General features: G+C 36.0%; 4 protein-coding genes across 15 annotated transcripts; 2 read left to right on the forward strand and 2 right to left on the reverse strand.

The window, feature by feature from the left end:
- Positions 1-629: 629 nt before the first annotated feature.
- Positions 630-2,913, forward strand: LOC128883298 (isocitrate dehydrogenase [NAD] subunit beta, mitochondrial). The gene is made up of 6 exons (XM_054135544.1): positions 630-730; positions 1,200-1,259; positions 1,321-1,530; positions 1,621-2,012; positions 2,086-2,275; positions 2,362-2,913. Exons 1-6 carry the CDS (start codon positions 689-691, stop codon positions 2,590-2,592), a joined length of 1,125 nt encoding a protein of 374 aa, XP_053991519.1. The 5' UTR covers positions 630-688; the 3' UTR covers positions 2,593-2,913.
- A 212-nt stretch (positions 2,914-3,125) lies between these two features.
- Positions 3,126-8,382, forward strand: LOC128884082 (vesicle transport protein SEC20). Of its 5 annotated transcripts, XR_008459265.1 has the most exons (6): positions 3,126-3,355; positions 3,496-3,910; positions 3,987-4,079; positions 6,383-6,649; positions 6,756-7,893; positions 8,240-8,382. XR_008459265.1 is itself a non-coding variant. In XM_054137383.1 (4 exons), the coding sequence occupies exons 1-4, from the start codon at positions 3,275-3,277 to the stop codon at positions 6,418-6,420; spliced, it is 627 nt and encodes a 208-aa protein (XP_053993358.1). In that variant the 5' UTR covers positions 3,126-3,274; the 3' UTR covers positions 6,421-6,723. The 5 variants fall into 5 exon arrangements, 3 of the variants coding, with proteins under 3 accessions (XP_053993358.1, XP_053993230.1, XP_053993151.1); XR_008459300.1 differs by lacking the exon at positions 6,383-6,649 and having other exon boundaries at positions 3,127-3,355; XM_054137383.1 differs by lacking the exons at positions 6,756-7,893; positions 8,240-8,382 and having other exon boundaries at positions 6,383-6,723.
- On the reverse strand, positions 4,294-6,356 carry LOC128883601 (hippocalcin-like protein 4). Of its 6 annotated transcripts, none has more exons than XM_054136256.1 (5): positions 5,662-6,356; positions 5,451-5,606; positions 4,871-5,201; positions 4,590-4,788; positions 4,294-4,424 (listed from the first exon to the last, which is right to left on the reverse strand). In XM_054136256.1, the coding sequence occupies exons 1-5, from the start codon at positions 5,828-5,830 to the stop codon at positions 4,377-4,379; spliced, it is 903 nt and encodes a 300-aa protein (XP_053992231.1). In that variant the 5' UTR covers positions 5,831-6,356; the 3' UTR covers positions 4,294-4,376. The 6 variants fall into 6 exon arrangements, with proteins under 6 accessions (XP_053992231.1, XP_053992142.1, XP_053992318.1 ...); XM_054136167.1 differs by having other exon boundaries at positions 4,871-5,240; XM_054136343.1 differs by having other exon boundaries at positions 4,871-5,240; positions 5,710-6,355.
- LOC128882040 (phosphoinositide 3-kinase regulatory subunit 4) lies at positions 8,240-14,266 on the reverse strand. 3 transcript variants are annotated; one of them, XM_054133766.1, is made up of 11 exons: positions 14,041-14,266; positions 13,775-13,955; positions 13,548-13,691; positions 13,317-13,471; positions 13,053-13,243; positions 12,273-12,958; positions 11,892-12,200; positions 11,440-11,823; positions 11,035-11,358; positions 9,249-10,967; positions 8,240-8,535 (listed from the first exon to the last, which is right to left on the reverse strand). In XM_054133766.1, the coding sequence occupies exons 1-11, from the start codon at positions 14,130-14,132 to the stop codon at positions 8,326-8,328; spliced, it is 4,395 nt and encodes a 1,464-aa protein (XP_053989741.1). In that variant the 5' UTR covers positions 14,133-14,266; the 3' UTR covers positions 8,240-8,325. The 3 variants fall into 3 exon arrangements, with proteins under 3 accessions (XP_053989741.1, XP_053989616.1, XP_053989670.1); XM_054133641.1 differs by lacking the exon at positions 8,240-8,535 and having other exon boundaries at positions 8,585-10,967; XM_054133695.1 differs by lacking the exons at positions 8,240-8,535; positions 13,317-13,471; positions 13,548-13,691; positions 13,775-13,955; positions 14,041-14,266 and having other exon boundaries at positions 8,585-10,967; positions 12,273-12,951; positions 13,053-13,171.
- Positions 14,267-14,296: the final 30 nt, after the last annotated feature.

The raw sequence follows: 14,296 nt of genomic DNA on the forward strand, positions 1-14,296 counted from the left end.
CAAGCATTCGTTCATTAGATAACCCATTTTCAAAATATAACTTATATCATAAACTTGTAAATAGCCGCGCGCACTTCTCCTTCAAAGAAGTAAAAAAACAAACGACAGAAACTTTTACACGCCACTGTACAGTGTACATGCACAGTAGAATGCAGTGGAACAGACAGTGGAACAGAGTATAAATGGCATATTTCGATTAGACGTACAATTTAAACGGTACACTTGTTACTAAGAAGCAATGGAAGAGCTGAGTAGAGCATGAATAAACTAGAGGAATTGTTTAAAATCGGTGGCAACATTGATCATTGGACTTTTTAACGATGATACGTCATCGACGCATACCTATGTATTTAGAATTAGCGCTGTGCACCGAAGAAACACGAAGTAAAACGATCGTCATGATGCCAGGTCCGTACTCATGTACATTACGAGAACGTCTGTGCTATTAATAAAAGTTTTAAATCAACCTTATCAATTGTATATTTAAATATTATATTATCTTGAACATTGTTTTAAATTTTTTATGTAGATTGTAGCTAACGTATCTGCTGTAAGTAAGATAATTGAATGAAAAAATTGATTTGAGCGAAATACAATTTATACTAGTGTCCTGATTGTTTCCAAATTTGATACGTTACTGGTGTGCAAGTGCGAGAGTGAGACCGACAGTAGAGTCCATCGTGGAAAAATGGCTTTACTCGCGAGAAACATCTGCAAGATATTTTCGCAGGTAATGCAGGTTCCGTGTACGATTATTCAAATCTTTAATATTCCATTAATTAAAATTAACGTTAAATCTTATGAAGAAATTCCTTTAATTGAATAATACACAAGTACGAACAAAGAAAGTGCCAATGATTATCACAAGGACATTGCATATGAACTAAATTTTCTTTCAAAGTTGTATACTATTATTTAGTTAGTATCGAAGAAAATTCGACAGAATAAATCGATACTCTATTTTATAAATGCGAAACGTATACAAACGTATACATTTTTTTGGAATTCAATTAAAGAAAGCGATGAAACGAATGACTTCGCTGATTGTTATTCAATCGTTACGTTGTCGTCTCTGTTGTTTATAAATATAACTTTTTAATGAGATAAGAATAATTCAGTCGTATTCAAAGAAAAATTAGGTTTTCTCAACAATTTATTGCATTTGATGTTTTTATAGCTTCAAATTTTTTAATTTCTAGACTGCCCAAAAGGGAACTATTAGGGCACTACATGTGGGAGCAGTACGTCAACAGGATACAGTATGTATTGAACTTTCCTTCAAAAGTAATCGTCATTTATGCATATAATTATTTCTTTTAGTCAATTGAACAAGAAGGTAAGGTAAAATGTACCCTCATACCAGGAGATGGTGTCGGACCGGAACTAGTTCTGTCAGTTCAAAATGTTTTCAAAGCAGCAAATGTACCGGTTGAATTTGAACCATACTTCCTTTCTGAAGTAAACCCCACTTTGAGTGCACCGCTTGAACAAGTATCCAATAGTATCGCAAGAAACCAAGTATGCTTGAAGGTACCATTATCATATTCGATAATTGAATGATAATTTTGGTCCATGATAATATTAAAACTCTAACTTTAAATGACAATAATTACTTATTAGGGCATTTTAGCAACACCAGACCATTCCCACACCGGGGAACTTCAAACTCTGAACATGAAACTGCGTAAAAGTTTAGACTTGTATTCAAATGTTGTTCATGTAAAATCTCTACCTGGCATTAAATGTCGTCATAAGAATGTGGACTGTATTATTATCAGAGAACAAACAGAAGGAGAATACTCTGCATTGGAGCACGAATCTGTGAAGGGAGTGGTAGAATGTTTGAAGATAGTAACAGCAGCTAAGAGTCAAAGAATCGCAAAATTTGCATTCGATTATGCAGTGAAACATAATCGTAAGAAAGTCACTTGCGTTCACAAAGCTAACATCATGAAACTTGGCGATGGTCTCTTCTTAAAATCGTGCCAAGACATTGCTAAGATGTACCCTAGGTAGCTATAGATCTTTGTTACTTCATAACTTATTATCAGCAAATAGTAATTATGTTTTCCATTATAATTGCAGAATTACCTTTGAAACAATGATTGTGGATAATTGTACAATGCAAATGGTATCTAATCCACACCAATTCGATGTAATGGTACTGCCAAATTTATATGGTAATATTTTAGATAATCTTGCATCTGGATTAGTCGGTGGTGCAGGTGTAGTTGCAGGTGCTAGTTACAGTCCGGAGTGCGTTGTCTTTGAGCCGGTAAGATTAACAAATTGTCTGTGAAAAAATAATAAAATTCATTTCAAGTTTATATGGAACTTAACAAAAAATCTTTTATAATATAGGGTGCAAGACACACATATTCCGAGGCTGTTGGTAAAAATGTTGCAAATCCTACCGCTATGCTTCTGTGTGCCGTGAAATTATTGCGTCACGTTAATTTAAAACGTTATAGCGAACAACTCAAAGATGCACTAAACCGTGTCTTAAACGATGGAAAAGTATTGACGAAAGATTTAGGTGGTCAGAGTTCTACAACAGAATTCACTACTGCTGTAATCAATTGTCTTCGTTAAATAATTATTATCATGAGATCTCTGTAAACTTTAAAGAAACTTATGTAACATAGAATGATATAGAATAGACGCATTGTGCTCCTTTCAAGTTATCGGACATGTTTTAAACTATAATTTCAAATTGTACAGTATTACTCCGATATAGACTGTACTTAGGTTATCTGCTTTAAATGTAAATTATGATAGAATTTTATTTAAAACGATTATATTCTGTGAATAGAAACGTGCCACTGAAAATTTATTTATTTTAAGATATTTACCAGTTGTATGATAACAGTGTAATACTCGAATTGTACATTAATAAATTATACTATCTCCCACCGTTTTAGTTACATTTAATAAACATAACCTTATTTATCTATAATTAAATTTAATTACAGTTATCAATGTATGATTTATGTTATTAATTATGAAAACAAGTCCTTTATATAAATCCAGATTTTATTTTGTAGAAATTCAATAATTTTCGAAAATATTGAATTATAACGCGAATTTATGTATTTTTTGAAAGCGTACTATATATGTAAATTTTTATCAAAACCTTGAACAAGAATTTATCGTTATTCGTAATCATAACTTTCTTGTCTCAGTTACGACGTAACAATCTCATAGTTGTATTTCATTTAACATACATACAGCGGTACAAGCATATAAACGAACTGTCAAAAGAAAGCGTGCTTCAATGGATACAGAAGTTTACGAACTAGAATTAATACGCCAAGATATTGTAAAAAATCACCTTCGACTTACAGCTTTAATACAGGTAAATATTATCAGAAACAAAAATCTTTCGCAACTATAAAAGATATAATATAACCTCGAATAAAGTGCAGTATTGAACAGGTTGTTGTATTATTAACACTAGCTAAAAGTAATACGTATTATAGGATATTTATTTTCTAGGATATACAACAATGTACCGGTCCTTTAGAATTACTCATGGAATTGAATGCGGAAGGCAGAGCAAAACTAGAAGCATTGCAATCATCCATATGTAAGTTAGCATCAATAGCGGAAAGAGAACTTTTGGAGAAGAAAAAAGCAGAATTATTAGCAGAATTAGATACTTATAAGCAACAATCTAAAACATCTTTAGCTGCGTTTCGTAAGGCCAATGTTGTTAGTATGTGCGTAATAGATAAACTTGCCAAGGAAGAACTACTATCAATGCCTGAAGAACAGCAAGCTCTTATTCGTAGACGACACGATAAACGGAGTCTGGCAAATGCATCGAGTCAGGTCTCGGATAAACTCTTAAGTATTTCTAGACACTTGGCGGAAACAACTCAAAGAAGCGCGGACACATTGGATACATTATGTACATAGCTTGTTTCTTATAATGTTCGTATGATAATATGATTTTCAACGATTTCATCGATTTTTAAATATTTCAGTAACCTCGTCGGATAAAGTTGTTAGTACCAAAGATGAGTTGGAACATCAACAGCAAGTTATAGTTCAATCTGGAAAGCTCTTAGGGAAATACGGTAGAAGAGAAGTTACCGATAAAGCTTTATTAGCGCTAGCGTTTGCATTTTTTCTCGCCTGTGTCTTCTACATTTTGCAAAAACGATTATTTTAAATGTATTAAAATATTTTCCTAAATTGTGAGTAATCTTGTATATAGTTTAATTTATTATATGACTTTTACAAAAAAAAAAACTGTTCTATATAACTATTATTTCATTATAGAAATGAGAGCGTTTGCAAAGTGGAGGAATAGCAGGTTTAGATTTTTCAGAAATAATGCAATTTATAAACGTTAACGTCGATCGTATATTTCATCACCAAAACTGATTAAAGACTGCCAGTTGATTCTCAATTACAGAATCCTGAAATAGAAGAATATATCGTATTAAGATTTATATTACTAGATACATTAGAAAGTCACTTTTACTAATAATTAAATTCTCTATTTCGTGTTAACGTTAAAATAAATGCTTGGTTACGATTTAGTATGAAATTAACCCGCCAACGAGCGGTCTAATTTTTTGTACATTTTTGCAAGTATTCATAAATTCCTCGCGGGATATGACTCCATCCTTATCGGTATCCATCTTCTTGAAAATCATGTCCACGTGCCTGACGATCATTCGCTGAGCAGTTTGACCGGTATAAAGCATCTCGTAGATCGCGGATATTATGACTAGCATTTCCTTTCTCGTGATGTAACCGTCTCCATTGAGATCGTAAAAGCTAATGAAAAAAAAAAAAGAAGCAAAAGTAGAAAGTAACGTTAAACACGGTCGTGAACAATGCAATGCTTCCGAATGATCACCTGAAAATCCAGGAGAGTTTTTGATCCAAATCGCCGTTAATAATCAAATTTATTTCAGTGAGAAGATCTTGGAAGCTGACAATACCATCCCTATCCCTGTCGAAAGTATTGAAAACGATCTGCGTGTACTTGGTTGAATCTCCCAACGGGAACAATTTTGCGTAAGCCGGCTTCAGATCGTTCGTAGTCACGGCTCCTCTCGGACAATACTGTTTGAAAGCGCGATAGAGTTTTCGTATTTCATCCTTTGAGAATCCCGTTTGGCACGTTAAACAGGAGAGTCGTTTCGGAAATATATACGGCGGTTGTCTATCATCGTCTTGCATATTCTCTACGAAAACGCAGTGAGGTTGAACAGTCACCGAAGATTCTAAAAGTATTGAAAATCGTCTTGTACGATAATTTTTTTGCTATACTAGCAGAGTAACTTGCGAATAGTTTTTGATATAGCGGTAAATGTAGAACGAAGTACATGTATTGCTATCGTACCGAAGGGTCTTGTAATTTAGTTTGACATTAGAACGATAGCGATATCGGATAATAAATACAACGATCATCGGACGTTTTATCATCGACCTACCAGTCATCTTTTGAATGCTTCTCTTCATTTTCTTAAAGCTCCGTTGCATCTTTAACGAGAGGCTTGCTCCACTTTTGATCGGTTCACTGCCTTTATCGTCGACATTGAACGGACAATTGGACATTATTACGACGCAACTTGAATCGTTATAAATTTCTAAAATTCAGAGATAGTTGTTTGTAAAAAAAAAAAGTTTGGAAGTGATACCTACCTCTTTGTTCATTTAGGAATAGAAAAGAGAAATCTGTACAAATATTACTCGAGTATCGCCATTCTCGAACGGTTAATGAAATTTGTTGGAAAACCGAAATGCAGAAGTTTCCTCGATCAGAAGTAAAACGGAACTGACGCCGGTATATGGTGCAGCGTGCAGCCGACATCGAAAAGAAGCTTCAAGGAAGCTCCTATGTAAAATATTTAGACGATAAATTTGAAGCATACGCTACGGTCGAATATATTTGGAAATGAAGCGTTTATACTCTCGTTCGCGTGTTAAAAAATGTTGAAAACACCTGTCTATGTTAACATTCTTTTCGTATTACTAATACATAAGTCGATCTCTTTCGTTTACACTTTCGTTTACGTAGCACGGTCAAATAGCATAGAAGGTGTTATCGTTTTCGTAGAATTGTTATTGCTTTGTCATGATTTGAGCGACAAAGAATGAACTTCAATTTAATTACTAAGAATGAACACGTGCATGTAAAGTACCGTTTGACGCATCCCATTCTTCGGCCGAACATCTTATTATAGAAGCTACTTATTCATGTATTCACGTGCACGTGTCCCTTGGGGAATACTAACAAGCAAAGATTCTATCTCATCTGTCAGTATCATCGTCGTCCAGTAACTCGGATTTCTTACCATTATCTTTTTATTTGAAAAGAAAACACGACGAAAGAGGTCTAATCGAGACGGTTCTACCCTCTTAGGTCACCGAGAGCGCGTTATCGAATTACGATTGACGTAATTAAATTCAGTTTACCGTGACCCGAATGTATCCGCGCTGGACTCTGACACTTGTTAAATTTGAAAATCAGTCCGCCGAGCTAAACCGGACCAGCGCAGCGTGCTTGCTGCTGATACACGAGAAAATCATTCGAGGATCGCAAACCCCTTTCGCGCAAAATGCCGGTGCAGACTTTCTCTGCGAAATGCTATTAATAGTTCAACAGCCTGGAAACCAACCAGCTATTACGGTAATGGGAAATAGTAACGGCTTACTTATAGTTAGTCGGGGTGAACCTTAATAAGAGCGATTAGTACGATTGCACGTAACCAGACCAGACCCGTTGCTATTTGCAGAACACTTCTCGATCATTGTTTATCCACGCTGAAAGTATCGCGGGTTCTCACACCTTGTCTGAATTCATCTTTACCTGTTTCAACTCCCGCGTGGCAAGAGGAAGAAATATCTCCCTAGCTCTCGTGACTTGTTTCTACCTGTATAATATCTACGCGATCTTCGTAATTTTCTTCTCTTCCGACAGAGAGACAAGTTTAATGAGAGCTGTTACGCGTAACAACAGTTTCTATAAAAAATTAATGTTACGTATCGCAATATTATTACTATACGCAACAACAAAAAGTGACAATCGACACGTTTTTACAGATACAGATAATGCAAACGGCAACCTTGACATGAAATCCGTACGAAGTAGGGCAGTTCTTAATTAGTACAAGTTCGTTATCACGCGAAGAGTTACAAAAATTGAATCGCGTTTCAATGAATGAACTCGTATAATTTCATGTTTCGTTTATGGAATAATTTATATTTCAATACGCTAACTGCGACACGTCATTTGTTTCTGAATTTCCAAAATACGCTCGACGATCGATTACAATAAGATTTGGGAAGAGACAGTGGCGAAGTGAGGATAAACGATAACAAGATACCAAAGAAATAAGTTAAGTACGCGATTCGTTGTGTTTATTTAAAGATTCTCCTCTGATCGTGATTCGGGGAAAAACGGAAATGCAGTTTCTACGCACCGACGAACCAGGTAATAAAGTAGTCGTAATTAAATCAGTCTCCCTTATGCGATCGTGTGTTTTCTTGAGATGGAATCGATGCACGTACGGAATACGAAAAAGGTGTACGCTTTGCGAATAAAAATCACGCATTGATCCGCATCGGATAATACAAGCAGATAAAGCCCTCTCCGAGTGCAGCGCGAAAGAAACGCTCTCTTCTCAATTAAACAGAACTGAACGGTAGAAAATAAATTGTAAGGTAAACTACATTATTAATAATTTGTGAATTCGCAAAGGGTTACCCTACGCGAGAAATAAGTTATTAATAAATAATATCTTGAGCGTATTTCTTCTGTTCGCATTGTCAACAAATACCGAACAATGGAACTGACAATGAGACATTCGCATCTTCGACCGACGCATTTTTTCGAAGCGGTAGGGCAGCTTGGTCTTGGTGTATAAAACAGCAGTAAGCATCCAGCATCACTTCATTGAGAGAGTGTACTCGTGACCGCGACTACAACTCAAACTTCTATTAAAAGTCCAAAAAAGACTGTACAAGTAGCAATCGTCGCGAATATCCGCATAAAAAGAAATAATCGGCCGGTTTAGATAATTATAATTCGTCATCGAACAGTGTCAGCGAACCGAACGAACAAGTGCCGTTAATTTCTTTGTTCAGAAAGTGTGAAGTTTGAAAGTAATAATTACGAGATTGTCAAATATCTGTTGCAACAGTTCGTAGTCTAGCTTTTCAATTTTAACGTTCGTGTTCTTAAGTTATTCATACGTTCACGATACAATTTCTTCTCCAGGTATCCATGGATTTTTGAATCGTAAACTTACCGAGAAAAGGCAAGTGCCCTCAAGATGAAAATTATGTTCGCATTTTTATTCTTGTTCACCACTGTACTCGCAGCACCGTGGCTCGAAATTCTTTTCGGTGGACAGCCTCCTTACAATTATCCAACACCAAATGATAAAAGTAAACAATGGAGACGACGACAAGGAAAAGGAGGAAGAGAAAGGTGGAAGGAAATCTGTAGAACGATAAATGCTGATCCTTACGCATCCCCAGGTCGAGTCCCTTATCCTGCTGCCCCAGTCTGTCCTTGGTAATGGACAGACCCTACGATTCGTTTAAATAATGGGACGGTCAATACGCGTTAAAAATATGAATTTATTGTAATCATGAGGGAGTACGAAGATATACATTTACTTATGAGTATTTCAGTCGTTATACGAGTTAACTATTGTACGACGTAAAAGTATGTACGTAGTATATACACCTGCCGTTATAACGTACATACCAAGGGCAAAATTCATTTGTACACTGTTTGTATTACTTTCCTAGTGATTAGTATTGTACTAAATCTAAATCTAATTTACCATCTTCGTATGTTACACAGTACAGCAAATTCTTTCTTCAAGATTTTCTTTAAGTAGAAAAATAAATCATTTATATTACACAAGGTTCACTGTATCAAAGTAACTTGAGCGTTACTCTCCGTTTCCAGAAATGCGTGTTATCGTTATTACTATGACTATCGATGATCTTAATAAATACCGCATATGTATATATTACATATTATGTACAACTAAAAATCACAGAATTACTGTAGCGAGTTCGCTTGTACGTACAAAAACTTCGATGTCCAATCGATTTTATTTTCCACGGGATTGATGTCTGAGACGCGTTAGAAAAATTGTTACGGTCTCTATGACGTTAGAATACGATACAAGGAAACAAACGAACGTTCATTTCCAAACTTGTATTAACCCGTCTGTGCTGCCGGTGAGAATACACGTGTTCGACATTGCTACAGCTGAGATTGTATCGTGGTGTCCAGATGGTGGTGTCTCAGGACCCTGACCACCTTCCTCGGAATTTCTTGTACGAACACTTGTACTTCCTCCCGATGACAAGGTGGGACCACCGCCAGCCAATACCTCTTGTACCACGTTTGTTCCATCTATTAAACGTTGTTCGTATCCTAATGAATTTGGTGAGGTGACATCATTAGCTGCGGGCAATGCGACGTACGATTCGTTAGGAGTATTCAAATCCCAAAAGCGTAATCGCATATCGGTACCGCCAGCCAGCAGAAAACCTGAACGATCGATACACCCAGAGTACATCGCACACACGCTGTGACCACTTTGAGAATAACTGAGCGGTGGTGCACTCGATGCCCAAAGAACCATTTGTCGAAAATCAGTTTCAAGGTTCCACATTGAGATTTCATTGTTACCCTGTACCGCTGAAATGATCCACGAATGTTCCGTTGGATGAGTGATCACCTTTCTCACTCTCGCGCCTGTAGGATGTTTAATACTGGTTATTGGCAATTGAAATCGTAAATCCCAACATGTATGCACGCCTGAACTTGTACCGAGAGTCAACCATTGCTGATAATTATTTACGCAAAACGAGGTAATTACTCCATACTTTAGATCGTTTTCTAAACGCCACGTTGTTCCAGGGCATCGTAAGTCCCAACCTACCAACGATCCGTACAGCGAAGCGTATACCAGAACCGATTGTGACCCAGAATCTAAATATTGCAGGTCAACGGCACACCCTTCTTCCTGAAGATCTAATTGTCTAGTTCCAATGACACTCATTTTACTAGAATTTGATTCAATTCGTAAAACAAACACTGTACCCGATTGGCTAGCAGAACTTGCCAACGATTTTCCTTGATCGCATATAGCCAAACCAATTAGAGGGCCACCTCTGTGCATGTAAGTTTGCCTAGATCGATTAGCTATGTTTCGACCTTCCATTTTACTGGCATCCCATATCTTAATACACCCGTCTGCAGAACTACTAGCAAATAAACTGGTATCTGGTATAGAAACTAGCCTATTTATAGCAGCTCTGTGCTCGTGAAGATGCGCAACCGGTATTCCTCGAGGTCTCCATCCACTCGGTAGTAATCTCGAACCAGTTTGCCATGCAATGTTATCAGCCCAATGTTGTGCTCTCAATGCTGCAGCATGCTGTTCTTGCTTTCTGTATGTCAGTTGTCTTACTTCCAATCTACAAGGTGCACATCTGTATTGGATATATGAACGTTCGTGAAGGGAGTGATCATTTATACTGTTCATATCGGACAGACTGTGTTGAGGCGATAAATGTATATCTCCTCCATGTAAACTTTGGCTAGGACTTCCACTACTTCCTGTCATATCTGTCATTTTAACAGGATGTTGAACATTGTCCTGAGCTGCAAACATCGTACGCCACTCTTGATTCATTGTAGCGTATGTGCCGATACTATCTGATGTCCTGCTATCTAACCGTTTAAATGGCGGAAGGCCTAAATCAACTTTTGTGTCGGGATATAATATCACTATGTGATGTCGTATCCTATCTTTCATAGAACTTAATTCCAATTTTCCATCTATGGATTTAACGGTGTTTTGTTTCGCATCTATCGAACTGCGATATTTATTAATTTTCATTAAATGTGGTTGCATTATTAGTAACTGGTCTTCCACAATTTCCGTCATCGACTCCGAACTTAATCGTCTAAAAAGCTAAAATCATTTTGTTTACTTCTTTCGAAATTTGTAGAACATGTTTGCAAAGGAACTTATAACTTACGTTTCGTAACGAAGTGCTCATTTCGCTATATTGTGGTACTATCCCGGATATAGCTTTAGCTCGAGCCATCTGTCTTTGTTCTAACACTTGAAACAGTTCTTGTATATCGTTATATTTTACAATAGAATCATAAACAATTCTTGGTATTGGGGGTACCAAAGCTTCTAACAATAAAATCTCTTTTTCTATTTGGATTAATGGATGCTTTAAGTACGGCTGAATCATCGTTTGAACTTTGCATTGAACGTCCACCAAATTAAGTGTTCTTGCCGCTGCAGATATAAAACCAACAGTTGCGTGTCTTATCCATAAATTTGGATGTACCTATACGAAATTTTAGGTTAGAAATATGTCACGTTGGATAACATCATTCTTCGATCGTTACAATGCTAAAATATGACTTACTAAAAAGACCATTGTCTCGTATAGAAGTTGATAGAGAGCTGACTTATGTAAGAGACCTAATTCCGTGAGAGTCGCCATTGCATTAATAGCTTTTGTCGTTACAAATTCTTCAGGATCGGCTAGACCTTGCTGAAGAAGAGGCATTAGTATAGGACTACTATGCCACCCAACATAAGCAGCTACGCCAACGATACACTCGAAAAATGAACCTCTTAATTCTTTATCTTCTTTATCGTTTAAAAACGTAATGACATGACTGAGCAGAATATCATTGGCCTTTTGTTTGCCAAAAAATACACAGAGTTTGTTTATTCCACTTTCCATTAAAGTTTGCTTTACTAAATTTTGAGGATCTGTTAATAACATGGATACAGATTGTTGTACCTAACAATATCACGAGATTTAGTGTGCAATCTACGTAAATACAATTATTAAATTAATTAGTCAATTACCATTTCATGCAGTGTCTGAAGCTCACTGTCGTAACTTGGTTTTGGACCTTCCTTATTACTCAAATTAGATAAATGGGAATTCTCCAAATAACGAAGTGCAATATGTGCAAGGTGCGCAATATTTTCCGCATAAGCAGCTCTAACAATAACTGCTTCATCATGTATAATATGCGCTAAACCTGGTAGAATATATTCGGGAAAGATGTTCACATCCGACGGTGGAATTGATTTCACGAGGTGTAAACATTTTGTTAAAGTGTGCATAGCTGACACCCTCACTCGTGGAGCAGGATCATGAACTAAATGAAACTGTAGAAAGTGTTATGTACATTTCATCTTGAAATTCTTAGTACTCGAAATACTACTTATTAAAACACTTACGATATATGGCAAAATTCGATCCAATATCGTTTCATCCGATGTATTCTCAGCAAGTTCAAGTAGTATTTCTAAACTTTGTAATTTTGATTGAGAATGATGTAAACCTCGAATACACGAGGTAACGAGTTGTGTTATAATAACTAATCCTTCTAGAGATTCCTGACATAAAACGCTCTTCTTCTCGTTTTCTACATCCAATTTTTGTTTTTGATAATCCGAAACAACTTTTGCATCCGCTTGATTTAAATCGCTTTTATTCAAGCTTTGATCACTGTCCCCTTCTACGACAGTATTTTCGTCGCTGTGAGTCGAGTCATTTCTATTCGATTCTACATTATTTTCAAACTGGTTACTTTTCACAGTCTCTGTAGCTTTTGCATTACTTTTTATTTTTTCATTCTCTTCCGTTTTTAGAATATTTATGATATTACCAATATCCTTCTTTAGTCTATTTATTTTCTCATCTGGCGACAGAATAGGAGCAGCAGAGAAAATAAGCATATAAGATTGCAGAAACGAATAAAAATATTCTGGAAATATTATTCCACGAGCTTGAGCCAAGTAAATTTCAGCAGTCTTTCTATTTCCCGGGTTCCTTTCTAGCATAGATGAAAGCAATTCACGAATTCCTGAATCATCTATCGTATCCAAATGCTTGCTTACTGAATATTCATTGTTCCTATATGCTTAATATATCATAATAAATTAATTTCTAAACAATTATTCGGAATAATACCGTATGCATGAGGTATGCATAATTTTTACTTATATTACACACACCTAATAGTTGAGAAAAGTCAAATGGTGGATGTCCTTCGTTATATAATTCTGTTAAAGCACAGCCTGCAGAAAAAATGTCCATCATTGGGTGCAAGTCACCTGTCTTTAGCTCTTGTTCAGATAATAATAATGTATTGTTTAATTCTGATGATAATGTTTTCACAAACCGTTCGGGAGCGATATAACATGTTCTAAAACATTCAAGTTAAAGACATGAAGGTACAATAACTGATAAGAATCATTAACATAAAAAATATTTTGTACCTTCTCCTCGACGTGTCAAAGAAATATGAAAAATCTGCTGGGTTATCTTCGGGCAAATAAGTTGGTTTAAAACTTGCAAAGTCTGTTAGTAAAATCCAGTTCCAACTGGTTATCATAATGTTTTCTAATTTTATATCGCCATGGCAGACTCCAAACTATAACAAAACAAGAAGCTGTACTATAATTTTTCTTTTCTCTCTATGATCTTTCATGCTTTAAGTATCATCTTACCTTATGAGCTTGGTGTAATGCATACAAAACTTGAAAGGTAATCCATTTTTTTTCTATGCTTGTTAAAAATGGCCTAGTGCTAATTCTGTCGTAAAGGGAATATTTAACGTATTCCCTCATTATCGATCCTGATTTTTCTGTGAGCTAATATACATGTACAATTATTTTTACATATAAGTAAATTTATAGCGTATCGTACGATATGTATACCGAATGAAAGAACTTACGATCATTCTCTGAAAAGGTAGACAATTCACAGCAGATGCTAGTTTGGATCTAATTTCTTCAAGTTTGTCTTTATAAGCGGATAACGGTAGAGTTGGATCATGTATAGCAAAAACCTTAACTACTATGAGACCCTCTTGGCTTCTGGCTCGAGCCACTTTAAAAAATCTAGTGCTTCCTAAGCTGTATCAAATATGCAGAATAAAATTTTGACAGAATACAGGTTGGAAAGAATTTCACTTTCGTGATACTCGATCAAATTACTTACTTTACATCGAATAATAAGTCACTATGGTCCGTCAAGTAGTGTTCTACTGGAAATATTTGACTAGGCGCGATACCGACTAACTGATTTCCCATTTTGTAAATCAATATTTAATTAAAAACTGATGTATTTGCAAGTAGCATCCATTTTATGCTAACTTTATTCGCTATCTTGCAAATACAATGGGTGCGTTCCGCCGTTCCCGTTCTATAGACATGTAGCGCCATCTATGTTCACTTTACCGACAGTCATAGTTGAA

The sequence above is a fragment of the Hylaeus volcanicus genome, chromosome 1, assembly GCF_026283585.1.
Source record: "Hylaeus volcanicus isolate JK05 chromosome 1, UHH_iyHylVolc1.0_haploid, whole genome shotgun sequence".
NCBI classification, from domain to species: Eukaryota; Metazoa; Arthropoda; class Insecta; order Hymenoptera; family Colletidae; genus Hylaeus; species Hylaeus volcanicus.